The sequence below is a fragment of the Bufo gargarizans genome, chromosome 10 (assembly GCF_014858855.1).
Source record: "Bufo gargarizans isolate SCDJY-AF-19 chromosome 10, ASM1485885v1, whole genome shotgun sequence".
NCBI lineage: Eukaryota > Metazoa > Chordata > Amphibia > Anura > Bufonidae > Bufo > Bufo gargarizans.
Genome location: NC_058089.1, coordinates 124,165,710 through 124,190,577, shown reverse-complemented (window position 1 = coordinate 124,190,577; position 24,868 = coordinate 124,165,710). Strand labels below are relative to the sequence as shown.

General features: G+C 43.2%; 1 protein-coding gene across 1 annotated transcript; it reads left to right on the top strand.

Moving 5' to 3' along the window:
- Window positions 1–9,517: 9,517 nt before the first annotated feature.
- LOC122920126 (prokineticin receptor 1-like) lies at window positions 9,518–24,431 on the top strand. Its single transcript, XM_044269335.1, has 4 exons — window positions 9,518–9,851; window positions 18,641–18,720; window positions 22,131–22,582; window positions 23,756–24,431. The coding sequence occupies exons 1-4, from the start codon at window positions 9,518–9,520 to the stop codon at window positions 24,429–24,431; spliced, it is 1,542 nt and encodes a 513-aa protein (XP_044125270.1).
- The last annotated feature ends 437 nt before the right edge of the window (window positions 24,432–24,868 follow it).

Sequence of the window (24,868 nt, the reverse complement as noted above, 5' to 3'; positions counted from 1 at the left end):
GCCCTCTTCGGCCACATGTTCGTGGACCGCTTCTCCAAGATGGCGCACTTCGTTCCTTTGACTGGATTGCCCTCCCCTGCGGAACATGCTAAACTGTTCGTGAAACATATATTTCATCTGCATAGTTTACCGGGGCATATTGTTTCTGATTGGGGAGTCCAGTTTACCTCCAAGCTATGGAGAGCTCTTTGTCGACTGCTAGAAGTTGACCCGGACTTTTCCTCTGGTTATCACCCCCAAACCAATGGGCAAGTAGAACGGGTCAATCAGATATTGGAAATTACCTTCGACATTTTGTTTTAGCTCAATACGACAACTGGGTACAATTGTTACCTTGGGCACAGTGTTAGGCCAGCAGTCCGTGCCGACGCCGCTGCCCCTAACCGCAGGCACGGGCGGCGGGCTCCCTCTTTTTTCTCCTGTTGTCCTGCTGACAAACATGGGCAACAACTTGCTTAACTCTGCTACATATGTTCCATGCCAGAGTTTCCTTCCTGCTGGAGACTTGCATTAGTGTTTAAGCTTGCATGGGTGTGTCTCTCTTCACCTAAGAGGCAACACACACATGCTATCTGTCTCAGCAGCCTATGGCTCGATTGCAGCAGGTATTTAAAGGCACTTCCTACTACAGGAAGTTGCCTAAGCAACCTCAGTGTCTAGCCTGTCTAGTCCCTGTGCAAAGGTGTTTATCTTGTCTGCCTTCCTGTATACCGAATCCTGCTATTGTACTCCTGGACTTTGCTTTCTGCCACCTGCCTCTGACCTCGGACTTCGTTTATGGACTTTGCCTGTTTTCCGCCTGCCCCTGACCTCAGATCTTGTTTGCTGACTTCACTTGATTGCCGCCTGTCCTGACCTGTACCTCCTGGCCTCGTACATCCCCTTGGTGCTTGCACCGAGCACTCTGACCCCCTGGTCAGCTGCCACTGACTTGGGGACTACTCTGGAGTGGCACCTGGCAGCTACCCTACGGCCCAAGCCTATCCCCACCATCAGGGGCTCTAGTGAATACTAGGTAGCTGCTTAGTTACGCCCTTCCAGAGTATACCCAGTCAGTGGCGCAGTGGGTCCACACCCGCTTGCATAACAGTTTGCTCAGGCCATGGAACCCGCTGATCCGAACCCTCTAAGTACCACGAGTTACACCAAGAGTTGGCTCAGCAGCGTGAGCGTCAGGATCAAATATTATCCTACCTACGCAATGTGGATATGCATCTAAATGACCTGACATCTGCTAACCCAGTGTCATCAAGCTTCTCTAGCCCGGTTAACGTGACTTCTGCTCTGCCCTCTTCCTACATACCAGAATCTGGACCTTGTCTCTCAGCTCCTCCACGTTTCAATGGTGACCCCAAGCAGTGCCGGAGGTTCATAAACCAATGCACCCTTCATTTTGAACTTTTGCCTCACCAATTTGCCTTGGACCGAGCCAAAGTGGCTTTTCTTATGTCACACCTCACAGGGGAGGCACTGGCCTGGATTAATCCCCTCTGGGAAAGGAACTACCCAGTCATAATGGATCTTTGGGTCTTCCTAGAGACCTTCCGCAAGGTGTTCGATGAGCCCGGTCGCACCACTTCTGTCACATCCTCCCTACTGCGGTTGCGTCAAGGGAACCAACTTGTGGGCCAGTATGCAGTCCAGTTCTGTACGCTAGGGAAGGCCTTTGTGGGAGAATTAAAGATGAGCTGGCAGGACGGGATATTCCTTCCACTCTGGATGACCTCATCTTCCTGGCTGCTCGAATTGACTTACGGTTCCAGGAACGTGCCAGAGAAGTGGCACGTGAGGGGAAGCCTTGTCATCTGGCATCTTCTCTTCAGCAAGCTCCTAACCCTCTCCCTTCCATGTTGTCTGCAGCTCCTGAGCCCATGCAGGTTGACCGGGTTAAGCTGTCTGAACAGGAACATGATCACCGCTGTGCCAAAGGACTTTGTTTCTATTGTGGTGGTTCTGATCATGTGCTCTTTGCTTGTCCCCTGAATCTGGGAAAACTCCCGAGCCTAGGGTCCGTTGGAGAGGAGGCCCTAGGTGAAGATAATTCCTCTCTCGCCCTGACTCTGCCGGCAACTATGTCATTTGGAGATAATCGGTTCACGAAGACGGCTATTCTGGATTCTGGATCAGCAGGAAACTTCCTGCAGCAAGCCATAGTGGATCAATATCTTTTTCCAGTCCGACGCCTGCAGAGACCATTGATAGTGTCATCCGTCAATGGAAGGGCTCTATCTGAGTCCATACAATTTTGTACTGAACCTGTAAGACTACAAGTGAAAGCTCTTCATACAGAAGAGATTTCGTTCCTGATTCTTCAAAGTCTTTCTCACCCTCTCCTTTTGGGGCTTCTATGGCTCCGTATCCATGAACCTGTTCTTGATTGGAAGTCTGGAAGGGTGCTTCGTTGGGGACAGTACTGCCTTGGGAAGTGTCTTTCTCCTGTTCAGCCTGCTCGGTTACTTCGGGTACCACCAAATCTTGAAGGTTTGCCTACAGCTTATCATGCCTATGCTGATGTCTTCAACAAGAAGGAAGCTGAGACATTACCTCCTCACAGGCCCTATGATTGTCCTATTGACCTGGTTCTTCACCTCCCCGTGGTCGCATTTATCCTCTATCACCTGCAGCGACTAAAGCCATGTCTGATTATATTAAAGAAAATCTTGACAGAGGATTTATCCGGAAATCATCCTCTCCGGCTGGTGCTAGCTTCTTCTTTGTCAAGAAAAAACATGTCTCTCTCCGGCCATGTATCGATTACAGGGCCTCAATAAAATCACAGTCAAGAATAAATATCCTCTTCCCCTTATCCCAGAGTTGTTTGATCGCAACTCAGAGTAGCTAAGATCTTCTCCAAACTCGATCTGCGTGGGGCCTACAACTTGATTTGAATTCGTCAAGGGGACGAGTGGAAGACCGCCTTCAACACTCGTGACGGTCACTACGAATATCTGGTGATGCCCTTTGGACTAAGCAATGCCCCTGCAGTGTTCCAAGAATTCGTGAATGACATCTTTAGAGACTTCCTATATTCTTGTGGTGTATCTAGATGATATGATTGTTTTTTCTCCCGATTTGGCTACTCACCAGAAACAGGTTCGTCTAGTTCTTTAAAGACTAAGACAAAATCGTCTGTATGCCAAGTTCGAGAAATGTACCTTTGAGAAGTCCTCCCTTCTATTTCTGGGATACATAATATCCGATATAGGCCTGCAGATAGATCCTGAGAAGCTGTCAGCAATTTTAAAGTGGCCTCGTCCTTCAGGTTTAAAAGTAATCCAGCGGTTCCTGTGATTCACCAACTACTATCGCCAGTTCGTGTTGCACTTCTCGTCCTTGACTGCTCCGATCTCTGTCTTGACCCGTAAGGGAGTAAATCCTAAGAATTGGACAGCTGAGGCTGAATTGGCCTTCCAAGCCTTGAAGCAAGCCTTTTCTACTGCTCCGGCTCTCCATCGCCCTGATGCTAACAAGCAATTCTACCTGGAGGTGGATGCATCGTCTCTTAGAGTGGGGGCGGTGCTTTCACAAAAAGCTCCTTCCAGTAAGATGGTAACCTGTGGATTCTTCTCCAGGGCCTTCTCTGCTCCTGAGCACAACTATTCTATTAGGGACAGGTAGCTATTGGCCATCAAAATGGCACTGGAAGAATGGCGTTACCTTCTAGAGGGAGCATCTCATCCTGTGGTGATTTACACAGACCACAAAAATCAAACATATTTGCAGTCCGCACAAAGACTGAATCCTCGTCAAGTCAGATGGTCCTTATTCTTTGCTCTTTTTGATTTTGTTCTTCATTTCCGTACCGCAGAGAAGAATATCAAAGCAGATGCTCTCTCGAAGTCCTTTTGATGCTACTGATTGAGAGGAGGAGCCTCAACACATTATTAATCCCGCAAAAATTCCTGTTTGTCCTGTCAAGTTGTTGTAAATGATCGGGCGGCACTGCAAGGAGATATGGGTGCACGGTCAGCGGGCGTCGCCCCAGGAACTTCAATAAGGAACGGGACCGGCACTCCTTGCGATGCAATAGTATATTCTTTATCCCCCACTCATGAAGAAAGTGGACGTGCGTTTCGGCACATGCAAGTGCCTTTGTTAAACACAATATATGTGAGCAGCAAGGTACATAAAAGTGAACATGGGCATGTATTTAAATGGCCCGCCCTCGGTCACATGACCGGACTATTCAGGTCATGTGATTATGACATCATGTTGGCAAGGTAACTGGGATGGTTTACAAACACCATGGCCAGTCTTATGCGGAGATACAAGTAATAGCCACGATCCTCACAACTCCTCGATAATCGCGGTAAGTAGATTCTCAATTGCACTGCGGAGACACATTACAGAATATAAATTACATAAGTCAGGCAACAGGGATAAATATGTGAAGCAGTAATACATTTGTATTGATTGTGAGACGTTACAAGAAACCTGTCACCGCATACTCTCGATTTAACCCTTTAGGTGTCATCGTTTGTAGGCGGTGGATCCAGTAAGCCTCACGTTTAAGTAACAACTCAATTTGGAATCGGAGTTGAGACACATTGTGTCTCTATTAATGAAAATGTAGTGGAATGGGCAATAGGAGATTTTCATTGCGAATTGTTGATTTATGCTTTGCGAAGCGGTCTTTCATGCGCATCATGGTCTCACCTACATAGCAGAGGCCGCATGGACATTTCAATAAGTATACAATGAAAGTGCTATTGCAGGTGAAATACCCCTTTATTGGGATTTGTTCCCCAGTATGTGGATGTGAAATGTAGGGGCCTTCTATTATGCTAGAACAGTGGATGCAACTTAAACAAGAGAAGGTACCTTTCCTAACTGTGGACAATACCATTTGTCGGGGGCCCTTTCTAATGGTGCCTATATCAGCTCTAATAATTTTATCTCTTATATTGCCAGCCCGTTTGTAACATAACATTGGGGGGCTTTGAAACTCTGGAATCTGCGGGTAGGACCTAGTCACTATATTCCAATGTTTATTGATAATGGCCCTTACATGGTTAATCCAGGGATGATATTGCACAACTAGGGATAGTCTCTTTTGTGGTGTTTTTGCATTGTCTACTGGGGCTATCTCACATTTGTTTCTTTGTTCTTTGTTTTCTTCAAGATGGGTTTTATGGGTGAGTGGGTTACTGACGATTATGTTAACCCTTTGGAACTGTGAGTAGGGTAAAGGCCTTTTAGTAGCTGGTGGGTGATTGCTCTCGTATCTAAGTAAACTGTTGCGGTCTGTGTCTTTGGTGTGCAGGTCTGTGATACATTTACCATCTTGGCCTTTTATGACCCAAGTGTCCAAAAAAGGTATTTTGAAAGAATCACAGTGTACCGTAAATTTTAACTCGGGCCATACATTATTGATGTAAAGGGAGAACTCCTGGATGGTCTCTACGCCGCACCGCCATATGCAAAACACGTTGTCAATAAAACGTTTCCAAAAAATACAATTTTGCTGAAAAAGCAGGTGGGGCTATATGAAATCCTGTTCAAACTGTGCCATATAGCAATTTGCATATGGCGGTGCAGCGTTAGACCCCATTGCGGTCCCGCGGCACTGTTGGTAATAAGTATCTTGAAAAATAAAATAATTTCGTTTTAGGACAATGGTCAAAAGGGCAAGAATTTTTTTTTGGGGGTGTAATGTGTAATCGCTATTATCCAACAGTATCTGCACAGCAGTTAAGCCTTTGGTGTGAGTTATAGAGGTGTATAAGCTACATACATCAAAGGTCACCAGAACACATTCTGCATCAATGTTTATTTTTTTTAAGTTCCTCTAAAAAATGTTGGGTATCCCTGAGATAAGAGGGAGCAGTTTGTGTAAGAGGTGTCAATATTTTCTCAAGGAAAATAGCAGGGGGAGTCAGTATTGAATCTGATGCTGCGACTATGGGTCGCCCAGGTGGACGCTCCATAGACTTGTGCACCTTAGGTAGAGTGTAGAATACAGGCGTAATGGGGTGTTGTTTAATTAGGAATTCTCCTAATTTCTGATCTATGATTGCCTTATACTCATTTTCCCGTATAAGGGATTGTAACTCATGTTTGATGTCAAATACTGGATCTCTAGGCACAGTTGCATATGTATCCTTGTTAGATAATTGACCCCAAATTTCTTGTACATAGTAATCCTTGTCTAGTATCACCAGGGCTCCCTGCGGGTTTGAACATAAGTGTGTCATCATCTAACAGATGATTAATTGTTTGTCTTTCTATGGTAGAAAGATTGTCATCTACATTATAATGTCCCCCTTGTTTAAATTGAATTAACAATGCATCTATATCCCTTTTTACTAGGGCAACATATGTTTCCACAGGGTGTTCGGTTTTGGGAGGCATATATTGGCTTTTCAGCCGCAAACCAAATTGTTTCAAAGTTAATATACCAGCAATTTCGTCAGAATGTCTAGTATCCTGTGATGTAATCTCCCCCTCCTTATAAAAATGGTCTTTTAACCGCATAGACCGGAAAAAACGTTGAAGGTCCATGTCCAGATTAAAGGTGTCAAGAGTTGTGGTAGGACTAAATGACAATCCCCTCTGTAATAATTGTATTTGAGCTGGGCTCAAAGTCTTAGAGAATAAATTTAAGACTAAAGTATCGGGTGTACCTGGGAGCTGGTCAGTCGTGGAGCATCTGCGTCCCCGATGATGGCGGCGGCCTGCTCTCCTTGTGTTGGCTTTCTTGGATGGTGTCGTCTCCCTAAAAAGCCAAATTGCTCCCAGATCCTGAGGATGTGTTGCCTGCCCTGCGGCCTGGGCGTCTGATATTTTGGATTGCAGTTCCCGACTTGTCCTGCCATCGGTATATATGATTGGTTAAGTAATCCTCTGAATCCCGAATATACTTTGTTCTTTTGGTGGCTTGTATTTGGGTTTTCAAATCTGTGCATTGCTTATCAATTATTATTTTTATTGCTTGTAAGTCCTCCGCCTTTAAACAGTCCTTTAATTGGGCTTCAATGGAATCAATTGTCTGCTTACTATTGGAGATAGCTTTAGTTATATGATCAATGGTCAAGGTGATCAGATCCAAAGAGCACTTATTTAAGATGTTTGCAAATCGAGTGCAATAATCTGGATTATCACAGAAGAATGTAGGTCTAAGGTTCACTCGTAGACCCTGTGGTATGCGCTGTGTGCGATGATATTCCGCAAGTGTGGCTGCGTGTAACTCCAGAGAGATTAAGTGCTTGGACTCTCTCTCCAGATCGCGGCTTCTGAACTCACTGGAAGGAACTTTCAAAAATTCAACAGAGGAATCAACTTGCGCTATTATCCGGCGTGCCTGTTCATCATAATAGATGTAGGTGTTCATCTGTGATGCTGTAGCTGCTTGCATAGTATGCGTGATCGCTTCGGAAAGACTCAGTAACTTGTTGTAAATGATCGGGCAGCACTGCGTGGAGATATGGGTGCACGATCAGCGGAGCGTCTCCCCAGGTACTTCAATAAGGAACGGGAACGGCACTCCTTGCGATGCAATAGTATATTCTTTATTCGCCACTCATGAAGAAAGTCAATGCGTGTTTCGGCAAACGTTTCCTGTCAAGTTGTCTGAGATTCCGCCCGGGAAGACTTTTGTGGCACAAAACCTCAGGAAGCAAGTTGTAGTCTGGGGTCATTCCTCTAAAATTGCAGGTCATGCCGGACAACGAAAGACTTTGGAATTCATTGCTCAACGGTACTGGTGGCCATCCATGCGGCAAGACATCCAAGAGTTTGTCGCTGCCTGTCCGTCATGTGCACAGTCTAAAACCTCCAAGCAACGTCTTGCAGGCCTCTTGCTTCCTCTACCTGTTCCTGAGGCTCCATGGCAACAGATAGCCATGGACTTTATCACTGATCTACCCCTGTCCTCTGGATGTTCTGTGATCTGGGTAGTGGTGGATCATTTTTCCAAAATGGCGCACTTTGTCCCTCTACCTGGTCTTCCTTCTGCTTCTCAGCTGGCGAAAATATTTATTGAACACATTTTTCACCTCCATGGTTTTGACCTCTGTATTGTGTCCGATAGGGGTGTACAATTCACGTCAAAATTCTGGAGAGCTCTCTGCAAGCTATTGAATGTATCTCTGGACTTCTCGTCAGCGTATCACCGTGTTAACCAAATTCTGACTAACTTTTTGCGCCTAAGTTTCGTCCTAAGAGATTCTCCTAAGTTTCGTCCTGGTGATAAAGTGTGTCTCGTCTCCAAATACAACCGGCTCAAAATACCCTCCTACAAATTGGGTCCACGCTTCATATGTCCATTTGAGATTCTCGAACAAATCAATGATGTTTCCTACAAACTTAAGCTGCCAGCCTCCCTCCATGTACCGAATTACTTCCATGTCTCCCTGCTGAAGTCATCCTGAATCGTTTTTTCAAGAAACCTGTCTCTGCTCCTGCTGTGGTCAGTGATGAAAACGTCTACGAGGTAAAGGGAGTAGGCATTTAGAGGGAAGACCCTGTTTCTGGTGGATTTTGGCCCTGAGGAGAGCTCTTGGGAACCCAGAGAGAACATCAATGCCCCTCTCCTTCTGAAAAAATTCTTGTCCAGGACCAGCCCTGAGGAGAGGGGGCGTAAGGGGGTACTGTTAGGCCAGCAATCCGTGCCAGCGCCGCTGCCCCTAACCGCAGGCACGGGCGGCGGGCTCCCTCTTTTTCCTCCTGTCGTCCTGCTGACAAACATGGGCAGCAACTTGCTTAACTCTGCTACATATGTTCCATGCCAGAGTTTCCTTCCTGCTGGAGACTTGCTTTAGTGTTGAAGCTTGCATGCGTGTGTCTCTCTTCACCTAAGAGGCAACACACACGCCCTCTGTCTCAGCAGCCTATGGCTGGATTGCAGCAGGTATTTAAAGGTACTTCCTACTACAGGAAGTTGCCTGAGCGTCTAGCCTGTCTAGTCCCTGTGTAAAGGTGTTTATCTTGTCTGCCCTCCTGTGTACCGAATCCTGCTATTGTACTCCTGGACTTTGCTTTCTGCCACCTGCCTCTGACCTCGGACTTTGTTTATGGACTTTGCCTGTTTGCCGCCTGCCCCTGACCTCGGATCTTGTTTGCTGACTTTGCTTGATTGCCGCCTGTCCTGACCCATACTTTCTGGCCTCATACATCCCCTTGGTGCTTGCACCGAGCACTCTAACCCCCTGGTCAGCTGCCACTGACTTGGGGACTACTCTGGAGTGGCACCTGGCAGTTACCCTACGGCCCAAGCTTATCCCCACCATCAGGGGCTCTAGGGAATACCAGGTAGCTGCTTAGTTACGCCCCTCCAGAGTATACCCAGTCAGTGGCGCAGTCAGTCCACACCCGCTTGCATAACACAGAGTTCTCCTACAATAACCATACTAGTGAGTCTACAGGGTCATCTCCTTTCTTTGCAGTTTTTGTACAGCATCCTCGCAATACTCTCCCTGTTCCTATATCTTCTGGGGTACCAGCAGCTGATTCCTCTTTTAGGGATTTTTTGAAGATCTGGCAGGATACCAAGATTTGCATCGATAAAGCAGTGACCTGCATGAAGACAAATGCGGGCAGGAAAAGAAGAAAACTGACTCATTTCTCGCCGGGAGATAAGGAATGGCTCTCCTCCAGAAACATCTATTTAAGGGTTCCTAGTTTCAAGTTTGCCCCTGGGTTTCTGGGACCCTTCGTAGTTGTGAAGATCAATGAAGTGACCTATAAGTTTCGGCTACCTCTCTCTCTTCGTGTCCCCAATGCCTTCCATGTATCCTTGCTCAAACCTCTAGTCCTTAACTGCTTCTGTACAGCTTCATTTATAGTGACTCCGGTGTCTGAAGACTCGGAAGAGACATTCGAGGTCAAGGACATCTTGGACTTCAGACAATGTGGTAAGAAAACCTACTACCTGGTGGATTGGTCCAGAAGAGAGGTCTTGGGAGCCGGAGGAGAATATTCATGCTCCGGACCTGATAAAAAGGTTCTTGTCCCATCATGGAATGAAGAAAAGGGGGCGTAAGTGGGGGTACTGTAAAAGCGGCTGCTGTATGCCGCTGTTCCTCCGCTTATTGCTGCTGTCCCGGGCGCCGCACTCAGCGGTGTCCTGTGGTCTGTGCTTCCCATTTCACCGCTGCGGTCCTGGGCTCTATTTCTGTAGGTGGTATTGCTTTTGAGGATTCCGCTCCACAGCTTCCACTCAGCCCTGGACACAGCATGAGTTTGGCTGGTTTCGTGTTACACTGCTCTAAGGGTGGAGAGCATCACTCCCTGGGCTGTGTGGGTTAGGTCAGGTGACCTCACTGACCAACCCTGGCTCTCCTGCAGGTATTTAAGTGCCCCCTTCCCAGATGCCTCAGTGTCAAGGTCCTTGAGTTTGCTGGTTCTTGATACTCTCGTGTGCTCCTGATCTTTACTTCGTTCCTAGACTCTCCTGTTGCCTGTTCCTGTGCCGCCTTCCATGACCTTTTGCCTGTCTGTCTATGCCTCTGCCTCATCCTTCGGTACTGCACTGTTGCTCCTGGTAACGACCCAGGCTGCCTGACTATGCGTGTACTTCTGGTACCTACCCAGGTATCTCCTGGTCCGCCTGGACCAGCTGCCAATGACTCAGGGGTTGCTCTGGAGTAGCTCCTGGCAACTACCCTAACAGCTCAAGTCTATCCTGACCATCTGAGGCTCTAGTGAAAACCAGGTAGTTGCTTAGACACGCCCCTCCAGAGTAAAGCCAGTCAGTGGCATAGTGGGTTCACACCTGCTGATCCGTGACAGAATGTAAAAGTAAATTCCCCATTAAAAGTGCATTGTCTGACCCAGAAAAAAGTACAAGGGCATCTTAAAAAGATTAAAATAGACAAATCGCTGGGACCAGATGGCATAAACTCCCGTATCCTAAAATAATTAAAGGGGTTGTCTCATCATGGACAGTGGGGGCATATCGCTAGGATATGCCCCATTGTCTTATAAGTGCGGGTCCCACTGCTGGGACCTGCACATATATCGTGTACGGAGCCCCGCAAGTGAAGGAGGGCACACTGCGCATGCGCAGCCGCCCTCCATTCATTTTCAATGGGGCTGGCTAAAATAGCCGAGAACTGGCTCGGCTTTTTCTGTCGACCCCATAGAAATTAATGGGAGCGAGGGCCACGCATGCGCGGTATGCTCCCATTCACTTCTATGGGATGCTGGCTTGATGGTGGCCGGACCGGAGTTCTCCAGCCACCACCTTGCCGGGCTCCGTTCTCGATATAGGTGCAGGTTCGGACCCGCACCTATAAGACAATGAAGGTATATCATACCGATAGCCCTTGGGGCAGGGCTCATTTTCACCTTCGGGACCAGGCCATTTTTTGCAAATCTGACCAGTGTCACTTTATGTGGTGATAACTTTAAAACGCTTTGACTTATCCAGGCCATTCTGAGATAGTTTTTTCGTCACATATTGTACTTCATGACACTGGTAAAATGGAGTAAAAAAAAATCTTTTTTATTTATAAAAAATACCAAATTTCCCCAAAATCTGGAAAAAGTAGCAAATTTCCAAGTTTCAATTTCTCTACTTCTATAATACATATTAATACCTACAAACATAGTTATTACTTTACATTTCCCATATGTCTACATCATGTTATGATCATTTTGGGAATGACATTTATTTTGGGGGATGTTACAAGGCTTAGAAGTTTAGAAGTGAATCTTGAAATTTCTCTGAAATTTTCAAAAACCAACTTTTTAAGGAACAGTTCAGGTCTGAAGTCACTTGAGGCTTACATAATAGAAACCACCCAAAAATGACCCCATTCTAGAAACTACACCCCTCAAGGTATTCAAAACTGATTTTACAAATGTCGTTAACCCTTTAGGTGTTCCACAAGAATTAATGGAAAATAGAGATACAATTTCAAAATTTCACTTTTTTGGCAGATTTTCCATTTTAATATTATTTTTCCAGTTATAAAGCAAGGGTTAACAGCCCAAAAAAACTTTAATATTTATGGCCCTGGTTCTGTAGTTTACAGAAACACCCCATATGTGGTCGTAAACTGCTGTACGGGCACACGGCAGGGCGCAGAAGGAAAGGAATGCCATACGGTTTTTGGAAGGCAGATTTTGCTGGACTGGTTTTTTGACACCATGTCCCATTTGAAGCCCCCCTTATGCACTCCTAGAGTAGAAACTCCAAAAAAGTGACACCATTTTAGAAACTATGGGATAGGGTGGAGGTTTTGTTGCTACTAGTTTAGGGTACATATGATTTTTGGTTGCTCTAGATTACACTTTTTGTGAGGCAAGGAAACAAGAAATAGCTGTTTTGGCACTGTTTTTTTTTGTTATTTACAACATTCATCTGACAGGTTAGATCATGTGGTATTGTTATAGAGCAGGTTGTCACGGACGCGGCGATACCTAATATGTATACAATTTTTTTATTTATGTAAGTTTTACACAATGATTTCATTTTTTAAACAAAAAAAATCATGTTTTAGTGTTTCCATAGTCTGAGAGCCATAGTTTTTTCAGTTTTTGGGCGATTATCTTGGGTAGGGAATGATTTTTGCGGGTTGAGATGACGGTTTGATTGGCACTATTTTGGGGTGCATATGACTTTTTGATCGCTTGCTATGACACCTTTTGTGATGTAAGGTGACAAAAAATTGTTTATTTAGCACAGTTTTTATTTTTTACGGTGTTCATCTGACGGGTTAGGTCATTTGATATTTTTATAGAGCCGGTCGATACGGACGCAGAAATACCTAATATGTATACTTTATTTTTATTTATGTAAGTTTTACACAATAACAGCTTTTTTAAAACAAAAAAAATGATGTTTCAGTGTCTCCATATTCTGAGCCATAGTTTTTTTAATTTTTGGGAAATTGTCTCAGGTAGGGGTTTATTTTTTGCGGGATGAGGTGACGGTTAGATTGGTACTATTTTGGTGGGCGTACACCTTTTTGATCGCTTGCTGTTGTACTTTTTGAAATGTAAGGTGACAAAATGTTTTTATTTAGCACAGTTTTTTTTTTACTTTATTCGGGGAAAATGACATTTTTGTTAATTTTTTCAACTTTTTTTCACTTTATTTTTTGTTCCTCTTTGGGACTTCAACTTTTGGGGGTCTAATCCCCTTTGCAATGCATTCTTATTTCTAATATTTAAGGTCTCTATATTGACAGGGAGCCTTTCACAGGATTGGTGCATAGCCAATGTGGTGCCAGTAATCAAACAGGGTCCAAAAACTGATCCGGGAAACTATAGGCTGGTAAGTTTAACATCTATAATGGGTAAACTGTTTGAAGTTTTCTAATAAAAATAAGCAAATTACGCCATATCAGCATGGCTTCAAGGGGGATCAGTCATGTCAAACTAATTTAATCAGTTTCTATGAGAAGTTACGTTCTAGACTGCAGCGGATCAATGGATGTCGTATATCTTGACTTCTCCAAAGCATTTAAGCATTTGACACTGTACCACATAAAAGGTTAGTATTTAAAATGAGAATGCTTGGACTGGGAGAAAATGTCTGTATGTGGGTAAGTAAATGGCTCATTCATAGAAAACAGAGGGTGGTTATTAATGGTACACACACAGATTAGGTCACTGTCACTAGTGGGGTACCACAGGGGTCAGTATTGGGCCCTATTCTCTTATATCAAAACAAAATATATTTTTTTGCAGATGACACTAAACTGTCTCAAGTAATTAACACAGAAGAGGACAGTATACTGCTATAGATGGATCTGGATATATTGGAGGCTTGGGCAGATAAGTGGCAGATGAGGTTTAACACTGTCAAATGTAAGGTTATGCACATGGGAAGGAATAATGCAAGTCACGAGTACATACTAAATGGTAAAACACTGGGTAACACTGAAATGGAAAAGGAATTTTAGTGAACAGTAGACTAAGCTGTAGAAACCAATGTCAGGCAGCTGCTGCCAGGGCCAATAAGATAATGGGTTGCATCAAAAGGGGCATAGATGCCAATGATGAGAATATAACCCTGCCACTTTAAAAATCACTAGTCAGACGACACATGGAGTACTGTGTAGAGGTCTGAGCTCCTGTGAACAAAGCAGACATAGCAGAGCTGAAGAGGATTCAGAGAAGGGCAACTAAAGTAATAACTGGAATGGGTGGACTACGGTACCCTGAAAGATTATCAAAATTAGGGATATTCACTTTAGAAAAAAGAAGACTCAGGGGAGATCTAATAACTATGTATAACTATATCAGGGGTCAGTACAGAGATCTATCCCATCATCTATTTATCCCTAGGACTGTGACTGTGACAAGGAGATATCCTCTGCTTCTGGAGGAAAGAAGGTTTGTACACAAACATAGAAGAGGATTCTTAATAGTAAGAGCAGTGAGACTATGGAACTCTCTGCCTGAGGAGGTGGTGATGGTGAGTTCACTAAAAGAGTTCAAGAGGGGCATGGATGTATTTCTGGAGTGTAATAATATTACAAGTTGTTGATCCAGGTAGTTATTATGATTGCCTGATTGAGGTCAGGAAGGATTTTTTTCCTCTAAAGTGGGGAAAATTGGCTTCTTCCTCACAGTTGTTTTTTTAGCCTTCCTCTGGATCAACTTGCAGGATAACAGGCTGAACTGGATTCACAGATGTCTTTTTTCAGCCTTATAAACTATGTTACTATGAATGACGTAGTTTTTCCGCTAGGTGCAATACTGCCTTAGATTAGCCAAAAATATGAAGGGGCATATGTCTTGTCATAAAGTAGTCTAATCCTCTGGCTACTACAAGGGATCATCGTGGATGATAGGTACCTCGGTGGAGTAAGAGCTGGTTTTTATGTGTCAGCAGCAGTTGCTGTTTGACACCTTAATACTTAGTATGGTTGTATAGCTGATGCGGGACAGCTCTTATTGGGAGTAGTCAAAGTGCTGGGTGGGTGACTACTTCCCATTTTCCAGGCCGGGTTTTGCCAGGCCTAAAATCCAGCCAGCACTGCCAGGTGAGGAGGCTTTCCTCAGTCTGGCAGTGGAGCTCAGGAGGTGTGTGTGCTGGGACCTGAGGCTTGTGCTGTGCTAGAGGGCTGAGACCCATCTGTAAGGGAAACGGGCCCCTTAAAAGCCTGCTATGGACTGCTGGAGGCAGAATTGCCAACAAGGTGATTTTTGCTATGTGGACTTTCCATTGTATGTGAACTAACACCAAGACTCCAAAGTGACGTTTTGTTTTTGCTTTATGTGTGAATAAACACGGAAGTTTGATTTAAGAACTGCTCATTTGCCTCTGTACTGCGTCCCCACACCCTGTCTACCAGAGCGAATCCCCACACTATTCAAAGGGAAACAAATGTGCCCCCCTATATGCTATTCCTTATACTAGTTTAAAGAATACATGTAGGCAGGATGCTTTATTTGATAAAGTCTTTATTGCTGATTTGTCCCAAATTACAACAATCTATTCTGTGAACATTTAGTTGATGTCAGGGTTTTGTTTACTGTATGCGAACAAATAAAACCTATTACTTAGAATCCAGCACTATTTGTTCTGCTAATCATTGCCTGGTATTACTGTGTTGTACATAGACTGTGGTTCTCTGTCCTGCATCCTGATTAGGTATCACTCTGCAGTTTTCCTAATCAGATCTTGTCGAGGCTCAGCTGTTCTGTGTTTAGTCTTATATCCAACATTAATATTTAGAACTTTTTTATAAAAAATGTCTGGGTTTTCACATTCAGGTTATTTGAAACCAAAGCCAGGAGTGAATAAAAAAAGAAAAGAAAAAAAAAATATAGAAGACTCAGGAGGAATTTATGATTGTAGGTGTATTTGAGTTTAGGTTTTAGATTTGAGTTACTATGCGTACTTGTACCAAAGTTATAATAATGATGCATGATAATACTAATTTGGCACAAGTGCAATGCAGTTTATTTATTTCTTTTATGCACTTATATACTATATTCCTGAGCGCTTTACAGACATTAGCATCACACTGTCCCCAATGGTAATCACAATCTAAGTAGACATTAAAATCACACTGTCCCCAATGGGGCTCACAATCTAGTTGCACCTATTTTAGTGAAACTACACCTGGAGGATGCCTGGCATGGAGTTGCAACTTTTTTTAAAGTCACACTTCATAATTGTAACACAAAAGTGATCTACTCTGAAACCGCGTCCAAATCTTTACTGCATTTCTGTAGGCGGCACTGGAAGGCAAAGTGCTCAAAAAATCTCAACATTTTTGTACAAATCCCCAAAAAGTCACAAAGCCCCCATTTGTGACTTTTTCACGCCAGAATTCTGGAGTGTGGGACTTGATAAATCCCCCCTTCGATCTTTCCTTAGTATGTGTCCTGGTCCATATAGAGTAAGTAAAACCATATTTAGAGAGTTCAAACCAAAATATAATGGAACAATAAATTGGTGTACTCTGACATACGTGAATAACAATGTGTTGGATACCATAAATGTGACATCACCAGCTACACTAAGTAATCATGCTACTGTATGTATGCACCTCCAAACAGTTTTGAATAGTAGGCAGCCTGAAATGTTCTTCACCTTACCCTCCAATGGGCTTTTCATTACATACTCCCTTTGGCAGTGTCAGAGAGTGAGATGGAGGCTGTTTCAGACTGCCTATAGACATGTCTTACTCAGGTCAGTAAATGTTTTTGTGATACAGTGGAGGTGATTCCTGCATGTAAATGCAGCTCTTACTATCTATAACGAGCAGACAATTAGCAGACGGGAACAACGGTTCATTCCCAATTATTCCCTGCATGGTCAACTGGTGTAAATAGGCCTTTATTGTGGTTGGTGCAAGCATATTTATGGTATTCAGCACATAGTCTTATTCAGGTGTGCTTGTATACACTTACTGTACATTATATTCAGGTTTTGAATACTGTTTAATTATAATTTGACTTTTATGCCTCATTCACAAGTCAGTGTTTTGGTAAGTGATTGTGAGCAAAAAAACAGGTGTGGCTCTAAACAAAGAACAGGCGCAGATATTTCCCTTATACCTTATAATAATAATAATCTTTATTTATATAGTGCCAACATATTCCGCAGTGCTTTACAGTTCAGGGGTTCATGTACAAACAGTCACAAATAACATAGTAACAGACAAGTCAATAATTATAGGAGGAATGAGGGCCCTGCTCGGAAGAGCTTACAATCTATAAGGAGATAGGGGTGACACAAAAGGTAAAAGTACTTGTTTTGTGCACTGGTCCAGCCATCTAGGAAAAATAGGGGAGTAGATATAAAGCTGCATGAGCCAGTTACCAGCAGATATATTAAGTGCTTCTGGGTGCATGGACGCAATGGAATGTTTGGTGGAGGATCAGGTTCAGGAAATTATAAATGGGTTATATATGGAGAGGAGTTAGATCAGGGGATGTATTGGGCCACCCTAAAAAGTTGTGTTAATAGGGAGTGCCTAAAACTGTGTGTATTGTGATTTAATCTAATTTCTTGGGGTAGGGCATTCCAGAGAACTGGGGCAGCTCGGGAGAAGTGTTGAAGACGGGAGTCAGAGGTTTGAATTATGGTGGAAGTCAGTTGTAAATCATTTACAGAGTGAAGAGCACAGGAAGGGTGGTAGACAGAGATGAGGGAGGAGATGTAGGGGGGTGCAGCACTGTGAAGAGCTTTGTGGGTGAGAACAAGAAGTTTAAATTGGATTCTATACTACATGGAAAACTAGTGCACTGACTGGCACAGGGAGGGGGCATTGGAGTAGCGGTTGGAAAGATAGGTGACCCTTGCTGCTGCATTATAGGATAGATTGGAGAGGAGAGATTAAGAACACACCTGTGTTCGAAACGCATCAACAGCTTGGGTGGAGGATTATGACCTTATTAGTTATTTGCTAGGAAATTAAATAAAGCGTAACAAGGATTTTATTGAAAGTGCTGGATCTTTTTCTTCTACTGGAGAGGGGAGAAGGGAGAGTCTGGTGAGGGGGAGGCCAATTAATAGTGGGTTACAGTAATTGAGGCAACAATGGATCAGGGCAACAATGAAAGTTTTTGTTGTTTCCATAGTGAGAAAGGGGCAGATTCTAGAGATGTTTTTGAGGTGCAGGCAACGTGATAAGACGAGAGACTGAATATAGGGGGTGAAGGAAAGATCAGTGTCAAACGTGACAACGAGACAGCAGGCGTGCTGCCTAGAGATGATGATGGTGTGTCACACAGAGAGAGATATCAGGTTTGGGTAGGTTGATGGAGAGAACGCAAGAAGTTCAGTTTTTGAAAAATTCCGTTTCAAATAGAGAGAAGATGTGATGTTAGAGATGGTGAAGAGACAGTCATTGATGTTCTGCAATACAGTAGAGGTGGTGTTGGGGGATAGTTGGGTGTTATCAGCAAAGAGATGGTACTGGAAACCAAATCTGCTGAGAAGAAGTGGAGCCAGCAAGGGATAAATACCACTTAGTGGCTGGGAGCTGATTTCATGCCAGATGTTTTCTGTTTTCTCTGTGAAGTAGGCGGCCAGTTCTTCAGCAGAGAGGTCTATGATAGGTGCCTGAACTTTAGGACTGAGGAGGGAGTAGAAAGTGTCAAAGTTTTTTTTTGTTTGTTTGTTGGACAGTGAGATTAGGGTGGTGAAGTATGTCTATTTGGTGAGGTGGGGGGGGGGGCAGTTTTATAGGTGCTTTGGTTCTCTGGTGTTTAAGTTTTTGTCCATGTTCAGCACTCCTGGAGCAACACTGGAGAAAACGAGTTTGCAGTGTAAGCCAAGGCTACTTTGGTCTGTGCTTGGAAGTTCTGAAGGTAGGGGGTGCTACTTTGTCCAGGGTGCTTCTAAGGGTGTCATTATAGTGATTTACGACCAGATCAGGGCAGGAGAGAGAGGATACTGGGGACAATGATGCATGTAGAGTGTCTGTAAGTATATGAGGGTCAATGGCATTATATCTGAGGAGGCTCCAATCATGGTTTTGGCTCACTATCACTGATGGAAATCACTGACCAAAACAATGATGTGTGAATAAGCCTTTACTCTGTACTGTCCTTCCTGTTTTTATCAGCTTCCTGTTGGGTTTTCTAACCAAACCCACCATGCTTTACTCTATAATGGTTCACAGGGCTTGATCCGCCTGCCACACTGTTCTATCTGCAGTAGTCATCCCTCCTACACCTCCCCTCTCCATGTTAGCTATGTGAAACATTACAGTAAAGCATGAAGGTTTTCCACTGCAGGAAGTGGATGAATACAGGAAGTTCTGCATGTAAACATCCTGCCAGAATGCAATGATGCTGAGAAAAAAGGAAGTAGTGATGTGACATCAATAACGGGTATATGGGTCAAATATATGCAGTGTTTGGGGTACCCCAACACTGCATATTTTTTACCCATATACCTGTTATTGATGTCACGTCACTTCTTCCTTTTTTCTCAGCATCATTGCAGGAGGATTAAATATTTTTTATGAAACTGGAGAACCCTTTAAGTCAGGGTTTCTCAACTCCGGTCCTTGGAATCCACCTACCGGTCAGGATTTGAGAATATCCCACAGCAGATCACCACATGCCTAGGCAGAGATGTCGGCACGGTTCAACATTGTGTGTCCCGGTGATTAGAAGAATAACAAAGAACTTGAATGACAGCAAGAGATGCACAAAGGTGAACCTCTGCATGGGTAGATCGTCTGATTACAAGAATGGTGCGTGTTGATCCATTTTGTTCTGCAAGTGAAATTGGATGACACAAGCCAAACCAAGGGTGATGAAGTGTCTACACAAACCATCAGAAGGCGTTTGCACAACATTGGGCTACAAGCCAAATATCCAGCTACAGGTGTTCCATTGAACTCATAGCACTGCTCTCAAAGGCAATAATTTTTGATAGCAAGATGGCAATGGAAGCTGGAATGGAGCTCTATCCTCTACAGCAATGAGTCCTGCTTGTCTCAGATGCAACGGTAGCCGGAGACTGTTCTAGGGACCAGCAATGCCATGTAAGGGCCTTCAGAAGGGAACATCACAGTGCTCATTCTCCCAGTATGTCACGGATGGTGTAACAGAAAACAAGAAGTTACAAATAAGGATCCGACTGGCTTGATCCGAAACTAAGGAACAAAAGGGTTACCCCTATTTAAGCCCTGAAACTCTCTCTGTCTTCTCAGCCCATGCAAAGATCTCTATGATAGAAAATTGCATGCCCTCGTGCCTCGACTGTATGACACCTGAACACCCTATAATAGTGAGGGGACACGACCACCGGCTCCCTACACTTAATACGGAGGGAGTCAGGGTCACCTAGGATCAAGCAAACAGGAAAACACAAATAAATGAACAGACTTATCTGTAGAAGCATCAGTTGTAGCATCCAGCATGTACACACTCCAGGAAGTTGTATAAACCGCAAAGTGATGCAGTATGGGAGGGGATTTAAAGGGATGCAATCAGTGCAACTAGATGACAGCTGAGAGAGGCAAACGAGATGACAAAACGAAAGCAAAACAAAAGAACCTCAAGCAGGAGGTTCTGAAGAACTTCTGTTAGAGCTTCTCAGATGTCTGGCGGTGACACAGTATTGTGGTGTGGCATAATGTATGGCAGGCAGACACCTCTAGCTTTCATTTCAGGTACACTAACAGCTTGTCTTATATTAATTTGGCCATGGAGCCAGAAGTATGACCATTTCTCCAAAGTGTTCCAGGAGCCCTTTTTCAACAGAACAATGCCAAGTCACAGGTTGCCCGTATCGCTTAAACGTTCTTACCATGGCCTGCAGCATCTCCAGACTTATCTCTCATGAAAATCATGGAAAATCATTGGTCAGCAATTGGAGCTGCCAGCAGTAGATCTCAAAGGCTATGTGCACTTTGGGGGGTAAATTTCTTTTATTATTGCATTATACTTATTTTGAGCTAAAAATATTTTTTCAGTTGGCCTTTGTTAAAAATATGGCATCCTTTTTTCTGTACAGAGCTGACATGCTCTAGTAGCACCCTTTAGATTTTCTGTCTTTTCCGTCTGACCAGGAGCTGACAGACTCCTTATCTCTGACATTATAAACAGTGATTATAGCTCAGTTCTTATCTTACTGATAAGAATATGGCTTAAATAAGTGTTTATGACCTCTCTTTAGTTTACAGATAAGGTTTATTAGATGACCAGCAGAAAGTACAATTCACACAGCTAGACAGTTAACCCTTTGTGACAGAATGGCTCAATATTTTTAATAAAGGCTAATTGAAAAGATTATTTTTAGCCAAAAATTAGTAACATGCAATCATACAAATAAATTGCCTCCGAAGGTATACATAGCCTTTAATAACTTGCGTGCCCAAGTGCATTCATTGTGGCAGAACATTCCTCAGACAAGCATTAATAACCTCATTTATAGCATGCCAAGGTGTGTGTGTGTATTTATGCAAATGGTGCTCATACTCGATACTGAATAAACACATTTTTTTTTTATAATTCACATATCATTAACATGTGTATCGATCCTATGATTCCCAAAATTACTTGAGGAGTGTATATGTAAGGATGGTTTTATCTGTGGTAGTTTTTAGCTTAATTTTCCCATGTAACTACGCATGCTATGTGAAATTTCCTTTGGAATTAGAGAGCTAACAAGATCTGAACATGATAGAGTTAAGCTGTATCTTCTCTTCTTTCAGCACCTCCTCCAGGGATCCAATTTTTTTTATTCCTGATCCTGAGATTATGAGAGCTGAGAAAGGGATGCAGACAGATACAGAATAAGGAAGCAGCACCATTCTACAGATCTACATCCACACACAGTGGGTAAGTGTTTAATTGTATATTTTATTATATTGTAGTTACTTGTATAAATGCTTAGCCTGCAATACATAATGGTTTAGCTTATTTGAGTGCTGTAGTTATTCTATTCAGAATAACTAGTTTTACGTAGATCTTTAACTGTACCCTCACATAATTTAGTCAAAAGTTACAAAGACCTTCATGGGCTAATATTTGCCTGTGTTTTCTTCTTTCCTGTGCCAACAATATTATTTCATCAAAATACAATAAATAAATAGGACATTGAATGGATCAAAAGTACATATATATGTGACAGGTCGCTGAAATCATGTCTATCACTTTGAGAGGGCAGCATACGGGACAACAGACCCTTGTGTTTGCAATTAGACTTTTAACATGCTAGTAGTTCTTGTTGCACAAACTAAGTTGTACATCGGTTTCCATAGGCAGAAATTGAGAAAGGAAAAGCTGGAGAACAAACCTACAAATCAAGTTCCATATCAATGGCAAACTCATGGAATCAAAGTCTGGAGGATATTTATTTCTTGCTTGAAGAAGAAGGTGCAAAACCAAGTGAAAACATCCTTTTTGTGGTCAGACTGTTTATTGGTGTGATTCTTGTTTGTGTGATACTGATCTGTGGGGGAGGAAACCTGTTTTTCATCTTGAACTTGGTGATGTACAAGAACATGCAAAATGTGACTAATATTCTGATTGCCAATTTAGCAGTTTCTGACCTTCTTGTAGCTGTTATCTGCTGCCCTTTCGAGATAGACTACTATGTTGTGCGTGAGCAATCATGGGCCTTTGGTCATGTAATTTGCTCTTCAGTCATCTATTTGAGGATGCTTTCTCTCTATGTGTCAACGAATGCGCTTCTCGCCATAGCCATAGACAGGTGAGCCAAATGGTTACACAATATATATTACTGTTTTAACAGGGAAGCAAATACACGGTCGAGTCACATTATTATGACCACTTCCTACTGTCAACGTTGGCGGAGCGTAGCTCATGAAGGAAGTAATGTGTGGTGAGCTGGCCTGGTGAGTATATAAGGTGTGCGATAGGCTGTCTGCACATATATCCATCGTTGCTGTCATGGGTAAAAGGGCCAATTTATCACAGGTGCAAAAAGGCACTATAGCGAATAAGCGATGTGGAAACTTTCTGTCGACACGTTATAGTAGAGCAGCTCACCTCCAAAATGAACCAGGAGCTACCAGCCAAGTGTCTAAAACAACAGTTCAGTGAACCCTACTGCACATGGGGCTTAGAAGCAGACAGATGGTCACTGCACCTCTGCTAATGAAGTTGCATCAACAGAAAAGGTTTCAATTTTGGCGGCAGTATCAAAATTGGACCTACGCTGATTGGCAAATGGTTGCCTTCTCTGAAGAATCACGTTTTCTGCTTCAATAAACGGATGGACATTGGCATGTCAGGTGAGGAATTTCAGAGAATAAACATCCTGCAACCATTGCTGGAAGAATACAAACTGGTAGTGGCAGCATTATATTCAGGGGAATGTTTTTGTTGCATTTTCTGGGCCCACTCATTCATGTGGAAGGCACTCTCAACCAATTCATGAATCCACCCTTGCAGATCGCATACATCGATGCATACTGATTGTCTTCACTAAGGCAGATGAAATTTTCCAGCAAGGCAATCAGACATGTCACATGGCTAGAAATGTCCCAACATTAGTTGGAAGAGCATAACCAATACTTCCAAGTACTACCTGGCCCTCTAATTCCCCAGACTTGAACCCAGTTGAGCATCTGTGGGACCACCTCGATCGTCATGTTCGCTCTGTGGATCCTTCCCCATGCATCCTCCAGCAGCTGTGGGATGCACTGCAGTCAGCGTAGCTCCAGATACCTGTGACGACCTACCCAGACCTTATTGAGTCACTCCAACCCCATCTAACTGCTCTCTGTGCTGAACATGGCGGTTACACTGGATATTAGCTGGTGGTCATAATTATGTGACTCAACTCTCTGGTTTTGTGTAATGTTTTATGCAAATTGTTAAACTTACCCTAAGAGAAAAAAAAAATGTTTTTCTTTTCTAGATATCTTGTAATTATGCACCCATTGAAGCCACGTATGAAGTTGCAGAAAGCCTGTGGAGTTTTATTTCTTATTTGGTCATCTGCTACTGTGATTGCAGCCCCTACAGCTTATTTTGCTACGGAAACTGTGTTTGATACTCCACGTGAGTCAGGAGGGAAGGTTTTCTGTGGCCAGATTTGGCCTGCTGATAGAGCTCTATATTATAAGTCCTATTCTTTATTTCTGCTGGCTATAGAATTTGTAATTCCTGTTTTTATTATGAGCATTTGTTATATTCGCATCTGTCATCAGCTTTGGTTCAAGATCTTACCTGGAGAACAGACACAACAGCTCCGGAGCCGATTACAAGCTAGGAGAAAGAGTGTACTGGTGTTGGTTGCTGTACTTTTAGCTTATGTTCTGTGTTGGTCACCATTTTATAGTTATGCCATTGTAAGAGATTTCTTCCCTGGTCTGCTATTGCGAGAGAGGTATGCTATTGCTCTTTACTATATTGTAGAGTGCATAGCTATCAGTAATAGCATCATCAACACTCTGTGTTTTGTGACTGGGAAAAATCAAGCAAAATGTTGTTTTAAAATACTGATTAATCCATGGGAGAAAAGAACTTTATCAATGGAAAGACAGACAACATTCCAAGACTGTAAATCAACAGTGCGTCCATGTGCTTTGTAGTGAAGGCCCTGTAACATGCACTTTACATATTACACCTGTATCTAAACTAAGAAGCAACTGCGTGTTTCTTTACACTAGTTTCCATCAGTTTCCAAACTATCACGTCACAGCATTGATTAAAGAAGGTCATCAGTATCTGATCATCATCTGATTACTTAACCTTCTAATAGTTACATTAAAAGTGAAAAACCCTCCTGAAAATGTCACATTTTTATTGTAGATTTTTAATATATGCCTGAAGTAAATATTGTTGTCACATAACTTAGGGGACATAATCGTGTTTTTAGCCCCCTTACTGACATAATTAATTTTAGCCTTATGGACCAGTAATATTTCCCCCCTCTGTGTTCCAGCAGTCGTAACGTTTTAATTATTTCTTCTAATTTATTTATTTTCTCTTTTGTGGGAGTTGTATATTTTTTTTAAGCCATTTTGGG